Below are 16,053 nucleotides of genomic sequence, written 5' to 3'. Positions count from 1 at the left end.
TCACATGTTCCAGTGGCAAACTACACAGTCAGGTTCAGTGCTCCCTCTAAGCTGTGGAGTCTTGTGAGCAAAAATTCTACTTTGTGAGCTACTGGCATTAAAGTTGTGAGCAAGCGATTTGGCTACTGCATAAATCAGTTTGCTCTGGAGCCATCCTTCCTGAGCTAAGACAATAATGTGTGAGCCGGAGACTAAAAAAGCTAGCTCACACTAACTCAGCTTAGAGGGAACACTGGTCAGGTTCTGAAATCCATTTTGTTCAAAGATGGAGACTGTGGGCCATTCCAGGGCTAAAAAAGGATTAGATCAACACCTTTGACCTTGTGACTGACTTGCTTGGTTGTTTGCATCTGATAGAAGGTAGCTTCTTACCATTTGACAGCTGATCTTTGAACTGGCTATTGGCAAGGTAGGCAGAAGGCTTGGTAGTAAGGCAAGCAGACTTGCTTATGCTGGTCCAGTCTGCATTGGTCTTTCCAGGCGCTGTGCTGCCGACATCACATCATTTCACAAATTTCTGTCTGCATCTCATCTTGCATCAGGTCTCCTGTTATTTCATCTCAGGATCAGGTGTCTGTATCATTTTATTGCCCTCTAGTGGTGACTTTGATGTCACTACAGTGTCTTACCGTGTTATCTGGATTTAATTTTAAGACAGCCCAATTGCTCCTCCTCGCTCTTGAGCCACTGTGAGCAATAAGCAGAGAACTGGAGTCAAATTCTTCCCCCCTCCAATCATAAAAGCATCCAGGGAACATTTTTCTGCAAGTATTTTTTTTTTGGCTGGTGGCTTAGAAGCATGCCCACCCCTGAACCATGGGGCAGTCCCCAGAATGCCCTGCTTGGCAACCACGGGGTGTTTCATGTTTTTTACTCAGCTCATTCACTTTCCAGCTCTCCTCTGGGCCCCCCTCTGCCTTCCTCTCCACCAGGTCACCCCCCTTTACTTTCTGTGGGGTGGGGTTTTGTGCCATTTCCTACCAGCAGTGCAGAGCCCTGCCAGCATATCAGGAGCCCTCCCCCCTCTCACGCGCTCTCCTGCCCATGCCCATGCAGTTGCCATGGTGAGGTCTGATGCAGATGGCTAGCTTTTATGCTGAGCCAAAATGGGAGGCAAAGGGGAACCATATACAATGGCGCCACAGCAGACTGAGACTCCATTAAACAGCAGATTTATTTTATTTTTATTTTATTTATTTAATTTATACTCCACCTTCCCCGCCAAAGACGGGCTCGGGGCAGCTTACAGATTTTCCATAAAAATACAATTAAAACCTATCATAATATATAATCATAAGCATAAAATACCAATCATTTAAAATACAATTAAAATGTAGGAACATTATCAAGAGAATGGGGGCACATTGTTTATCATATGCCTTAGGTGACCATATAATTCCCATTCACATCAGCTCAGTTTGGTCACTTTGTTGTACAATGGGTACAGGCTAAGGCCAGAACACAGGCTGCGAGGTGGTAAAGCAAAAGTGGTAAAGCCAGGGCACAGGGATACTCCTTGGTGCATGATGTAGCTCCTTAGTCAAGTGCCTGGTGGAAGAGCTCAGTCTTGCAGGGCCTGCAGAACTGTACAAGGTCCTGCAGGGCCCTGATCTCTTCCGGTTGCTCATTCCACCAGGATGGAGCCACCACCGAGAAGACCCTGGCCCTGGTTGTTGCCAGCCTAGCATCCTTGGGGCCTGGAAGGGCCAACCAATTTTGCACCCCTGAACGGAGTGCTCTCTGGTGGGGAAAGGCAGTCCCTCAGGTATGGCAGACCATGACCATATAGGGTTTTAAAGGTTAATACCAGCACCTTGAAACAAATCCGGTATGCTATCAGCAACCAGTGCAGTGCCTTCAGAAAAGGCTGGATGTGCTCCCACATGGGGATACTCATCAGCAGCCTGGCTACCGCATTCTGCACTAGTTGCAGCTTCTGGATTCATGGCAAGGGCAGCCCCATGTAGAGAGCATTACAGTAGTCCAACCTTGAGGTGACCATCACATGGATCACTGTTGCCAAGTCGTTGCATTCGAGGAAGGAAACCAACTGCCTAATCAGCTGAAGATGATAAAGGGCTGTCCTGGCAGTGGCTGCCACTTGGGCCTCCATTGTTAAGGAGGCATCCGGTAGCACTCCCAGCACTGGCACCAGCTGTGCCCCATCGAAGGTTGGGAGTGGGATCCCTACCATCGCCCTGAATGCAGATTCAGCCTCTGTCTACCACTCTATCAGTTTGTAGCAACTTCAGATTCCCTGGGCTAGCATTGTTATGGGGAGGGGGAATTTCCTTTTTCTGATACATATATAGGAATTGATTCCTCATTTCCTTTTTCTTTTTGCCATTTAAAAGAGGGATTTCTCTTTGTAGATAAATCATTGCACTCTTTTGTAACTTTACCCCTTTCAGTTGTTTTTATGTTACACACCACAGAATGGTGCTGCCTGTAGCAGGAGGATAGGAAGGTTTGAGAGTGCTATTTTGTTACAATCTTAGCTGGTGTTTGCATAGAGAACACTCCCTGGTTATGGCTAAGAATAAGGCTGCAGCTCTGATTCGGGTTTTTTCCCACAAGGGCAACCAATTTGTACCGGCTGCGCGTAAGATGTTCCAAGCGGCTGTTATATCTCGTCTGCTATATGGGATTCCTATCTGGATTCAGTCTTTTACTAGGAGAGTTGAGAGCATCTACTCCACTTTTCTGCGCAGGATTCTTTGTGTTTCCAACTCAGTGTCGCTCTTTGCCCTTTATAAGGAGCTGGGTCTTCACTTGATAGAATCTCGGGCTTGGATCATTACGATCAAATATTGGCTTCGGCTCCACTTTCGATCTCCTCCTGCTAGCCTAATGGCCCAACTTTTAGCTGACCCCCTATACATCAGAGTGGTCACAGGCCATAGTGAAAAAGGTGGGTATCCTAGGTATTGATCTGGAACCCCTCTATAACTGTGGTGAGGTAGCAGTCTTGCAGGTGGTTAGGAGGAGAATTTGGGATATAGAGGCGCAGATCATTAATGCCGGTAGTCTTGGAGTTTGTTCTCCCTATTCATTACCCCACCTCCCCTTGCATACCTCCATGGTACCGTATATCGCTAATCTGACAATCCCAGTTTTTAGGAGGGTTTTTATGCTTGCAAGGTTCAACCTTTTCCCCTCAGTAGTGGTCTCCGGTAGATACAGGAGTGTTCCGTACAAGGATAGACTTTGTAACTGTAATCTTGGGGAACCTGATTCTATCACCCATATTCTCTTTCGTTGTCCCAAATATTTTGCTATGCGCAATGTTTTGATTCGCCCGCTTCTCCCTTTGCAGAGAGATTTTCTGGATAGGGATTTACATTTCTTTCTAGCAGACAAGAGTCCAGCAATAACACTACCTGTCACTGAATTTTTGACTTATGAATGGAAGTCAAGAGTAGTACTTTGTAAATCTTATAAACCATGTTAGGATTGCTTTGTATTTTGAGATATTGGGAATATTGGTTGATGTTGTCTTAGTACTACCCCTTAAATTTTTCCTTTGTTCTGGTTTATCTATGTTATGCCAATAAAGGTTTTCTGTTCTGTTCTGAGAAGGCATTGCTTTCCTCTGAGCATCTACAGAATGCGTATCTGAAATTTTGCAAACCCTCCGTTCCTGCCCTCTTCTTTGAATTTCTCCTGTATCAGAATGGAATTGATTATAAATTGATTCCACATACCTAAAAAGTGGGGAAATAACAGATTGTTGGATTTCATGGAGAAATCAGGTAAACAGGAATTAAGAAAGTTTTTCTTAACAATGCTACCCTGAATGATTGTGGCAGCACAGGACCACAAAGGTCTAGAATAGGGGTCCACATGTTGTGGCTATGCTTGGTATCCAACTGTTACAAAATAAAGTCCAGTCTCACTACAATATTATTTATAACAATAATTCCTAAATGAATCTAATATTTTACTTATCTGTGTTAACGGCCTAGGAGCTTTTTTAAAAATTGAAACACTGGGGATTCAGGGCAGCTAATAGAACAAACAGGCACTGGGTAGAATGCTAAGATCCTGCGTAGAACTCAGCCAATCAGGTAAGAAGGCAACCCAAGATCGAACCATCTTGAGTACCTTGAGAGGTGTTTATACTTTTGATGTTTATATTTTTACAACAGACGTGGGGATTTTTTTTGTTAAAATCACATAAATCTGAACATCTGCAATCTCAAATATGGAAAGCCAAGGAAAAGCCATTCAGAATGTTGCAGAAGAGAAAGAAAAAGATATAAAAAGGGAGCCCTTCCAAACTTCTCCTCTGTGTGATGAAATTCATATTTGTGCTGAAAACTCTGTGCATATAGTATATATCTATTTAATATGTTTAGCTTTTGACATACAAAGGAATGCTTTTGAAGAGGATCCCCTCTCTTTTTTGTTGCTTTGTTCTCTACCATAGAAAGAAAACAATTAGGAACACCTTTAAAATTAGTGTCTCCTACTGAAGCAATATTAAAAAAATATATATTAAAAATACAGGTAGCCCTCTCCCAGACAAGACTTCAGCCCTCAACCCCCACATTTTTTCCTTCTCCTACCTGAGCATGACCTATTTAGTGTAGCACTGCTGTCAGCCATTGCTGTCGAAATCGGCCCCCGGAAGCTATAGCAACTGCAGTTGTGGTCAGGCTTCAAAGACACAGATGTATATCCGTTAACTAGCTTATAATGCAAAAGAGATGAAAGGGGGCACAGAAAAGGAGAAAATATCTCATAACAGGAAAAAAGTACGTGTAAAGAAAAAGTTCCCACAGTTTATGCTCTGCTTCCCCCTCCCTTGTACACTCTGCTTGTGTGACGTGTAACCTGTAACTGGTATAAATGCTTTGTTACTGCGTAGCTCAGGGTTCGGCCATTTCAGAGCACCTTGCAGTACAGGTCAAAACTGATATCAAATAAAGTTGTCCTCTTGGTAAACTGGTGTGATCTCAGATACTGGTAACCTGACCCTTTTCCCGTGCTTCACTACCTCACAAGCTGCCCGTTGTGGGGAGAGGAATAGAATGCAATTGTAAGCTGCTTTAAGACTCTTTTTATTAGGGTTGCCAAGTCCATCTTTCGCCCCCAGCAGGGGACTTTGGGAGCGTTCCTGGAGGGGGCAGGGCATCACCTACGTGATGACATCACATTGGGGATGTCCGCCCCCCCCCCGCGTGCCTGATCTCCAGAAACGCCAGTTTCCTGCACTTAAAGGAGCTGGCATTTCCCTTTTAAGTACACAGAGCCGGTGTTTCCCCTTTAAGAGCAAAGAGCCGGCTTTTCCCTTTTAAGTGCACGGAGCTGGCATTTACCTACAAGCCTGATCTCCAGCAGAGAAGAGATCGGGCTTGGGAGGAAACGCGGGTTCCATGAACTTAAAGGCAGCCACCCCTCTCTCTCAAGAGAGAAGGGAGAGGGGTGGCTGTGGGTGTTGGGGGCAGGTAGAACCCCCCCAAATGGGGGACCCCTGGCAAACTGGGGGGGGTTTGGCAACCCTACTCTTTAAGGTAGAGAGAGGTGGGGTATAAAAACCTTTTCTACTTAAAATTAGTACTTTGCGTGGTTTTTAGTTTTTAATTTCGCATCAAATGCAGGACTAGTTTTGAATGAGTGTCTTTTGTTGTTTTTCTCAAATTGGATTGTATAGGGACATTTTTCCTAGGATCCCTTATTTTCAGGATTGTAAAAATGCATACCCATGAAACTGTGCAGCCTCTAACAGATTGGGGAATCTATTGCAGAGTCCTCCTTATGCAGCTGCAAAATAGAAACAGATGAAGCAAATAATGACCCATAGCTGTTTCTTTCACAATGAGATTAAAAAATTGAGGTTTTAACTTGTTGAAGCAAAATTTGATGTCAGAATTGGATTAAAGATTAGAGATAATCCTAATTCTGTAGAGTTGGATGAATTTATTTTTACCTAGTATTATCTTATTTCTAACAATCCAAGGCCCAGTTTTGGATTGTGGAGGTGCAGGGACAAAGGCCTTCAGAAGGCTTTAAAAAAAAACCAATATGTGAAATCTGGTCTACTTTTAACCTTAAAAAATGGCGTTGATTTTCTTTCTTTGATTTCACTGATTAAATGCTTCTGAACTGACACTTTAAGCCATTTTATAGCTGAGTAGCTGACTAATCTAAAATCAACTAATGACAGCACTTATAAGACAAGCCTTAACTGTTTCTGATTGTGCCTCATCACTGAATTGAGAGAAACCACTATGGGTTATTATCTGCTTCATTTGTTTCTAGTTTAGAGCTGTGCAAAGAGCTGTCTGCAGTAAGAATTTAAGCTCAGTCCATAATCACTTTACTCTTGTTTTTGATCACTGAAATTAACTTTGTTGGGACAGCACAGCTAAAATGCCAAGTTGAATGTAATGGTTACTGAAGATGTTAATATACCTTATTTCACCCAGTTCTCCTAGTAAACCTACAACATACATACATAATTGACTGAGACTAATAATACTGAACAGTGTTACAGGCAAGCAGGATCTATTATTAGAGCCTGTCCAGTATTATTTGCATAGATTCTTTTAACCTCTCCTGTTTAAAATATTGCTCAGAATAATGCTGAAATGTAGTAAATTTAAGCAGGTCTAGTCAATGAGCTAACTGGGTTGTATTCTTCTAATGCTTGATTCACTGGCTTCTTACCAAGTGGGTGAGAGTCATTCAAAATGTATCAGAATTAGGTTGTTACCTACCTATTGCTGTTCCCACATAAACTTTAATGAAGTGAATGAAAGCTGTGTCAGAGCTAAGCTTCCTGTTTTGCATCCTATTTGTTTTTATTTCTTGAATGTCTCTTATCACTGCTGGCATGTGTAAAGGTGTTTTTGTTTTTTGTTAACTAACTGAAGTTCTTCCTTCGAACAAATGTATAACTTACATATTGTTGCTAAAATTTAGACTCTCCCTTATTACATGTATGGTATAAAAATGAAATTAAAAGCAGAAGATCGTTAGATCTAGAGTTCTGGAGAAATGTAACATATGACATAGGTGTGACATGTAGACACCTGATTCATACAGGTCCCCCCCCCCAGGTTTAAGAATTGTACAAATCAGGCCTCTGCATGGCATGGAACAATGGTTCCAATGTGCCACACCTGTGGTAGAAGCGGGCCAGTTTACTACTCCATCATGGGAAAGGTATAATCCAACTTAATGACCCAGCCATTAATGTTATTTTCATCATAATTGTCCTAAGTGGTCTTTGAATGGACCACTGCACAAAGTTGTCATAATCCAAAGCATTTCAAAGACTTTGGTAGGATTGTGCATGCAGAGTGTTTTTCAGTGGAAGTCCATTCTTGTATCTGAATGTGAATTGGAGACCCAGTAATGTGAACCAAAGCTACTTGATTGGGGCCACCGTTCTTTAATTTCATCTGTGACACTGTAGTCCTAAACACAATCACACCCTCACAGCTTCAATGGATTTAGGATCCAACTCTGTTTAGTATGGGTCTACAAATCTTCGGGGGGGGGAGTGGCTGCAAATTAAAATTTGAACTCTTTTATTCTACAGCTTGAAGAGTGGATATTTTTCTTGTCCGGTGTTGGTTTGATTCCTGAGCCCCAGGAGCCAGCTAGTGTAAGCGCTTGCCTGGGTTATCATTCTTCAATCATCATAACCTTCAGAAATCCTACTTTTGAAGATGTACTAGTAGATGTGATTTTAACAGGTATGGTAATTTTCTTTTATCATTGTATTAGGTGGTATGGTACTAAGTTCTAAATAACAGAAACCTAAGGGTCCATTATGTGTCTGCATGGGGAAAAGACTGGAAGCTCACAGGAAAGAAACAATAGAAATGCACAAGAATCTGAGATGGTGTTGTCAAGTAGCTGTTGCTCTGGCCCTTGGAATGTTTCCCCAGTTGTCATTGGTTGATTCAACCTACTGTGTACAGCTGTAAGCAGGGCTGTCTATGAGTGGTTATTCTCAGCCTCCTGAGAGAGGGGTGTACGAGCACTAATTATTAGGCCTAAAAAGCATGACTCAACCCAAATTAGCATGAAAGGTGGGCAGAAGAAAGCTCGGAGAACTTCACTGTAGTTCAGACCACAGTGTGGTACTGCAGGACAAGGCTCTAGGCTGTGTTTCTTGGTGGCAGGAGTTCCCAGCAACAGAAGGGACATAAAATACCACTTGTCCAGTTGTACTGTACTTGGTTGTTCTTATTAATTGGTAGGGTGGAGCAGGTCTGATGGTACCAACTGACCCCTTTAAAGGTTTCCCTTTGTTAATTTGTCAGAGTTACCAGGAAGCTTTGTTCTCATGGCTGGCTACAGATCACCCTTGCATTGGTTCTCCTCTGCAGCCACCTTTTCTCTGCATGAGCATGTTTTATTAAAGTACAACATCAAACATTTTGTGCAGATAGTTGATGAAAGAATTACCTGGAACAGTATGAATAGGAAAAAAGGGAGTCTTGCAGCACCACTAAACGGGTTTCTGGGTAGGACCTGGTGTTGCTGTGAATCTATACCTACATAGCATCTGCTCAATTTATAAAACTGTGAATAAATAGATAGATGTGTTCTGAGAATTCCTGGAATTCTTTAGTTTCCTCCATTAGAACATCAATAATGGCTGATAGTCTTCCCTGAAAGATAGCTTGCCCATCCCTATCAATTTTTCCTTGCAATGCACAGCAACATACGAATGTGTTTGTGTGTTTTGGGGTGGGCTGTGTGTGCTTGTGCTCCAGGCTGCATTCTCAGTTTATATGGTGAAAAGTACTGGGTTCGATGCATGGAGAACGCGGACCATGACGTGCGTTCAGACACATTTATTGTACTTCACAACAAGACGCACAAAACGGCCCTGCAAGGCCAACTATACACACTCCACCCGGCACACCTATGTTCCCATTGGAGAGTTTGAATCTCCCGCCAAGGGTGCTATTGGTGGACTCCCGGTGGGCTAGGATCCTAGGTCCCCTTTGTGTTTGGGGACCAAGCTCCTGCTTTAACCGCTGACCCCTGGTCGCAAGTGGCTTGGTCTCTCTGAATGTATTTCTGCCTGGGGGCTTCATTGGGTAACACACTTGTCTCTCTTAAAAGATACATTTAAAGCTTCCCTCCCACCAATATTGGGCTTTAAGGTTCCATCCACTAGTTTTATTTATGGCTTTTGTTTGTTGGTTTTGAATACAAATACATGAAGGCAGTCTATGAATCATATAAATAGATAAATAAAAACATACAAATGGTTAGGAAATTACCAGTAGGCATTCTATATAGCATGAATATTTATGACCTCATTTTCAATAGAGATGTGTTACTATTCCGCTTCCTTTAGGAAATGGCATGTTTTGTACTCCTTTAGCATTCAAGCCTGTGTGTCTTCTGATATACACAGTAGCAAAACTATTATAAGGAGCAAACAGAGAGACTTCTAAATATAAACACTGTTCCAGATGGCATATTTAAATGTACCAAGGTATTGGACTGTTATTTCTAACATACTTATTTATAACTGTTTCCCCAGAATTACTGTACGACAGAAGCTTGTCTGCAGTATAGTCCCCAAAGAAATAATGTACACAGCTTACACAAATATAAGATACTGAGATGCTTAAAATGACAAAATTTTGCAGAACAATTTAATAAAATGTTTACAGAAGTTACCCTGGGTACTAATACTCTCTCTGGTACCTTAGCGTTTTATGAGATATTAATTGACATTCAATTTCATTTTGTGGACCATCTTACTTATTTATGTATTTATTTACTTCATTTATACCCTGACTTTCTCCCTTAGGGGGACCTAAAGGGTTTGCATTGTTCTCCTCTCCTCCATTTTATTCTCACAACCCTATGAGGTGGTTTAGGCTGAGAGTATATGACTGGCCCAAGGTCACACAGTGAGCTTCCATGGCACAAGTGCGGATTCAAACTTGTATCTCTGCACGCCCTAGTCCCATGTTCTGACCACTACACCACACAACATGCAAACCATTGTTGATGAATCAGTAAGCCTCATACTTCAAAAGATTAATTTAGAAAATGGAGGGAAGTCTCATAGAATTCTGTAATGTCTAGTATGTCCTTAAATATCCATGACTCGATTACAGTCTGCTGAATCTGGCCCCACAGGAGGCAGCCAACGGCATGCCTCCTGGGGGCTGCCTTCGCCTGTCAGTTGCTCGCCTCGTGCTTGGCCCACCCACCCGTCCTGTATGTAGTGTAAGCACAGGTTGGTTGCCCCGTTTAATGGGGGGCCAGGTAGGATTTTTTTGTCCCCTTCTCTGATTGGCTATTGAGAAGGGGTCTTTTTCGCCTACCCTGCACTGCTGCCAGTGGATTGAGGAATTGGTTTGGGAATGGTGCCTTGGGTTAGTTCATCACTTTATTAGGGCAGAATTAGGTTTAAATAAAGTTCAGCAGCTACGTAAGCACCAATCAACAGCCCCTGGGGCGGTAGAAGGGTCTGCGGGATCAACCCTGCGGCCGTGCGGCCAGGGATGAGGCTTGCAGACTGCCTATGGGGATGGCCACGACGGAGACTCAGCGCTGGCCGTGCGGTGGTGTTTGAGGGCTCCTGAAGGTGCATCCCAATAATTGGTTCAGCTGGGTTTGCAAGTAACTTACAGTTGGCTCCAACCCGGGGCCTTGGTGTCTTGCCTTTTATACGGTTAAGGATGGGGTCAAAGCGACACCAGGCCTTGACCGAGCCGCTGTTTTATGTTTGCCCTTGCTGTTACTTTAATATGTTAATAAAGTGGCCTTATTTTATCCAACCTTGGTTGTCTGACTCTTTCTTCCGTCTGAGGGGGCAAAGGTGTGTTAGTAAACTGGGCCTGTTTCTAAATTGAAGAAATCTGAAGAGTAGCTGTCCACAGATCTGCTGACACAGATCTGTTGACACAGTAAATAGGTATGTTAAAGTCTACAAAATATATATTTTTAATGTCTTCTTCAGTTTTTCTTATGGAGAAACTGGGAAATTTGGGAGAACAGTGAAAAAACCTTCCTATTTTCTCTTTTGGAATTAGTGAAATGCTTTTATTCATTCAGAATATATATCATGAATATTTATGTAAGACACTCAGTATGACGATATTTTAATGTATCATAGACATATGCAGCATATTTTCAAGGATATATTCATTGTCTAAATGTGAATAATTCTTGCAACGTTTAATATGCAACAATATGTTTGATGACACTATTAGAGAGTTCAGTGCTTTCAGCATTACCAAGTTTAATTTGATATCTATATTTTCGGGTAGTCCTAATGTGACTGTATGCCACTATTTCTGCCCAAACAAAATACTTTTGACTACAAAATTTGTTTTATTTCATACTACCTCTCAGATGACAAATATTAAGATACATATGCAAAGATAGCATAGGGTGCAGCAGTTTGCAGTTCCCTCTCAGGTACTTGGGTATATTTGCAATTTTGTCTGTAGAAAACCAAAGCATTTATAACGTTACACATCATAAATGTGTCAAATGGCATACTTCTTTGTTGTTGTTGTTCAGTCGCACAGTCGAGTCCGACTCTTTGCGACCCCATGGACCAGATCACGCCAGGCTTCTATATGTTATATACGTCTATATGTTAACTAAGGCTGCTTCCACAGAAGGATTCAGCAGCATGCTCAAAGTTTTAAAGGGAGCATCCACACAATGTCATGCTCCTTCCACTGTGGTTCTCCCAGGGCTTTCCTCTGAGTGTGCTCAAAAGAAAACTTCCATTGATCTGCTGAAAGGATGAACTGCAAGGAAGGCTGTGAGCAGAGCATCCCACAGCTGGGGGGTAGCAGGTCAGTGGAAATCTGCCACTTCTCAGACCAGTGGAGAAAGTATTGGCGAGGGTTTGCTGGCATCTGTGCAACACATTACATCATTTCCAACACAAAACCAGAAGTGACATTGTCATGTCACGCTGCACACTAGCAGGTCAGTGGAAATCTGCCACTTCTCATACCAATGGAGAAAGTATTGGCGAGGGTTTGCTAGCATCTGTGCAACACATTACATAATTTCCAATAATTACATAATTGTCATGTCACGCTGCACACCAATGTGATTGTCTCTGCCCCCAAGATTTCCTGGTGGACCCTGGAGGTTCTCCTGACAACTCTGCTCACAGCCTGTCTGGGGATGGGTTGGAGCTATGGTTCAAAATGGTAGCCCTTAGCCATTTTTACCAATTTTTGTTGTTGTTGTTCAGAGCTGCCCTGCATTGCAGCTTTGCACCTCTGCTTAGCTGGAAAGGGGGAATTGGGGAGGGAAGTATGCAGGTATAGACTCTGTCCCTATTTGCTTCAATGCTACTGTGCTGCATCTGGAGCAGGGATGCATTTTTACACATCTGTGTGGAAGCAGTCTAAGTTACAAATGATGCATTTTTGTTTTAAAAGCAGTATGATACGTTCAGGCTTTATAGGAAAGTAAGTATTGTATATAGTTTTCACAGAATTTCTGCTTTTCTCTGAACAAAATGGGAATCCCCCCGCCCCCATTGCTTCAAAATTTCTGGAACTTTTGTCTCTCTAGAAGTGAATAGAGGTGAAAAGGCTTAGGCCGGGTTATATCTTGTTATATCTTGTTCCCAGCTTTCATATTGGCCATTTCCTCACAAAGATTATATTAGTTTAGCCCTTAAAGAATTTATATGGCATAGTGGATAAATGTCTTGAACCATAGATTTCAGCACTGAATGGCCTTATGCCAGTAGCTCACTGTGCTGTTTAATAATGGTACTCTCTAGTATATACAGATTTCATTTGTAAAGTTTAACATAGTTAACAGAAAACATCCTTCTGGGATGGGTGTTAGCTTGTCAAAACACGCCCATGGAAATGCTAATTGCCACTGGGGTCAGGAAGCATTTTTTCTCCAGGCCAGTTTAGCTGGAGATCCTGGAGGTTTTTTGTCATCTTCTGGGCGTGGAACAGCAGTCACTGGGGGTGTGAGGGGGAGGTATTTGTGAATTTCCAACATTGTGCAGGGGGTTGGACTAGATGACCCTGGACGTCCTTTCCGACTCTGTGATTCTATGAAAACAGTAAATATGTAAGTGTGAGTTCACTTAAATCTGTCACATCACCTACAACCGGAGATGCTGGGGACATTTTGCATGCCAAACCTAAGTCCCCCCCCCTCCCCAAAGGCTAGTGACTACATGGCTGTCTATGCTTCTATGATCTTTTAAGACAGATATTTCCTACCTGAGTCCTTTGTCTATGTTGTTTCTAGTGCAGGCATGTTGCAGCGACTGGGTTCTCTGTGTCTGAGATTGCTGCAACATTTCCCTTTACATCAATGCAACAATGCCAATATATGGCTTCCACTGACTGAAAATACATGGCCTATAGATTCTACCTACTGTAACATTTGACAGACTGCATCTATGATTTGTAGTGCACATAACATTTAGAAATTGTAAATTCATTCATACACTAACATTTAAATACGTTTATTTGTATAAAACTAGATGTACATATTAACAGTACCTCACTGGGAGAAAATGCATTAAAAAGTGCAACTAACATTTATGCATCTGAATAAAAAGCTATGCTGAACTAAAAGATTAATGTCTCTGTGCAATTAATAATCAGCTGAGAATGGTAATTGCATCTTCTTTGGGAATCTGGTTTTATCTACTTGTCTATGCATCTTAAAACATTAAACTTATCTCTGTAGCAATATCTGAAGTGACATTTAGCTGAGGTTGTTCATTGTCACAGCACAATAGTTGCTTCATCCTTTGGATTACTAAAGCTAACAGTTTTATAAGAGAAAATTGTACACATAGTAGCTTACCTCATTTCCATGGTGAAATTGCCATTTTGCTTAAATGTCAGTCTCAAAATGTTTTCTGACTGCTCTTTCGCTTCCATGGGCATCCTTTAATTTAGATGAAGAATTTAATGGGACTAAACGTGAATTCATAGCAATCTAATATAAATTTCTGTTTTCCTACAGTTATATGGTATTAGAAATATCACAGGCCAGTTAATTCAATACAGGCCTTAATTAATAGCAAATTATTTTTACCTACAGTTGAATGCATTAATTAAAATATTAATCTTAACCAGAGCTGTAATTGTGATTTTCATCTTTAGTTTTTACTTGGGCAATGTATGCTGATACATTGTTATAACATGAAGCCTAGATCAGCATAGTTCTTGTCTTAAACAGTTGACATTCAGTAGAATTTATCTAAATGATATTTTTTTGCTATGGAAATCCACACAAGTTCAGGTAAGGGCCTTATTTCACTCTAAAATACCTTTAAATGGCTAAACCAGTTATGAAGGTAGAAAGCCAGCAGGCTAGTGGGGGCTATCTAGTGTTTTGCAGGGAGTGCCACATGTATGATTATCCAACCACTGGGCAGAAATCATGGGTGTGTGCTCAATGCAGGGAGTGCCACATGTATGATTATCCAACCACTAGGCAGAAATCATGGGTGTGTGCTCAATGCACAGAGCTGTTGGCTCTTGGGGATCAGGTTCATTCCCTTGAGGCTAGGGTTGCTGACCTGGAGAAGCTATAACAGAGAGAGAGCTTTGGGACAAGACCTTCAGGGGCTTATCAGAACAGTCCCATTCCTGTACTGAAAGCTGTTCTTCTGTTGTGGAGAGTCAGAATCTCAAAGTCAAAGGTATTTACAAGAAGAAGAAGAGGAGGAGGAGGAGGAGATTGGATTTATACCAGGAGTCTCAGAGTGGCTTACAAATTCCTTTCCCTTCCCTTCCCCACAACAGACACCCTGTGAGGTAGGTGGGGCTGAGAGAGCTCTTTCAAGAACTGTCCTTTCGACTTCCGGTTTCAGTGTGTTGATAGCGGGTGCATTCCTCTGAAGCTTCCGAGAGAGCCATGTGTTTCATAAAATGTAATGCCAGGTAGCAGAGATATAATAACTTTACAAAGGACACAAACACAAAGGGTTTTTTTTTAACTTAACCCCCTGTTTTTTTAACTTTTAACAGACCACCTGTTTTTTTCTGGCCTGTGCATGCAGAAATAAGTCCAAGTCATCCTTGCCGTTGTGTGTGTGTGTGTAGTGCTGTGAAGTCACTTCCAACTTGTGGCAGCCCTATGAGTCGATGTCCTCCAAAACATCCTCTCGTTAACAGCCTTGTTCAGGCAAACTGAGGGCCGTGGCTTCCTTGACTGAGTATTTAATAGAGTGCACAGCACAGATTTACATGCATTTACATATAGTACGGTAGATACTTACTCTCATGGTTCCTATTTATTGCAGGCTGTTTTGGCATGCTTGGAGGAGGAGGAGGAGATTGGATTTATATCCCGCCCTTCACTACCCGAAGGAGTCTCAGAGCGGCTTACAAACTCCTTTCCCTTCCCCTCCCCACAACAGGCACCCAGTGAGGTAGGTGGGGGCTGAGAGAGATTTGAGAGAACTGCTCTTATCAGAGCTACGGCTTGCCCAAGGTCATCCAGCCAGGTGCAAGTGGAGGAGTGGGGAATCAAACCCGGTTCTCCCAGATTAGAGTCCGCGCACTTAACCACTACACCAAACTGGCTCTCTCCTTAACCTACCGATGGATACTCCCTGAAGGCTTGATGCTCAACTACAAAGGCAACAAAGAAAAGATTGACTCTTTTACCAAAGCGAATCAATTTTTGAAAAGACATCAGGAACCCAAAAAAAGATACAAAGAACACAGAGGAAGAAGAAGAAGAAGGTTAGGGGAGGTGTTGCATTGTACATCAAAGAGGGCATAGAATTAAATAAATTGGAAAACATTAGGGGAATAAGCTCCCTAATAGAAGTGATATGGGTGGAAATACTGGGCCCTAAGGGTTACTTAAAAGGGGTGGTGTAATACCACTCACATCCTCAAATCCTTGAGGCTGATTTTGAGATGGAGAAGGAAATAAAGAATGTGACTAAATCAGATAATACAAGAGGGGGACCCGCGATACTCGCGGGGGGGAGAAGAGCTCCGTCTCCTCTCCCCCCCGCTCGTTCTCCCCCAGGCGGCGGCGAGGCCGGTCCCCCCCCCCCCCGCTCCCCGGCTCCCCGGCCCGTCCTCCCCC

At 42.5% G+C, this 16,053-nt stretch overlaps 1 protein-coding gene across 1 annotated transcript in view; it reads left to right on the top strand.

Moving 5' to 3' along the window:
- The window catches only part of CFAP47 (cilia and flagella associated protein 47), a 387,027-nt gene that overhangs the window by 284,085 nt on the left and 86,889 nt on the right, over nucleotides 1–16,053 (top strand). Inside the window, exon 62 of the mRNA XM_015421363.1 lies at nucleotides 7,550–7,706. Coding sequence (XP_015276849.1) covers nucleotides 7,550–7,706 — 157 coding nt within the window. The remainder of the gene's footprint in view (nucleotides 1–7,549; nucleotides 7,707–16,053) is intronic.

This window comes from Gekko japonicus, unplaced genomic scaffold (genome assembly GCF_001447785.1).
Source record: "Gekko japonicus isolate JY-2015 unplaced genomic scaffold, Gekko_japonicus_V1.1 scaffold625, whole genome shotgun sequence".
NCBI classification, from domain to species: Eukaryota; Metazoa; Chordata; class Lepidosauria; order Squamata; family Gekkonidae; genus Gekko; species Gekko japonicus.
Note: the sequence above shows the minus strand (reverse complement) of the source record. Positions and strands in the feature narration are given on the sequence as shown.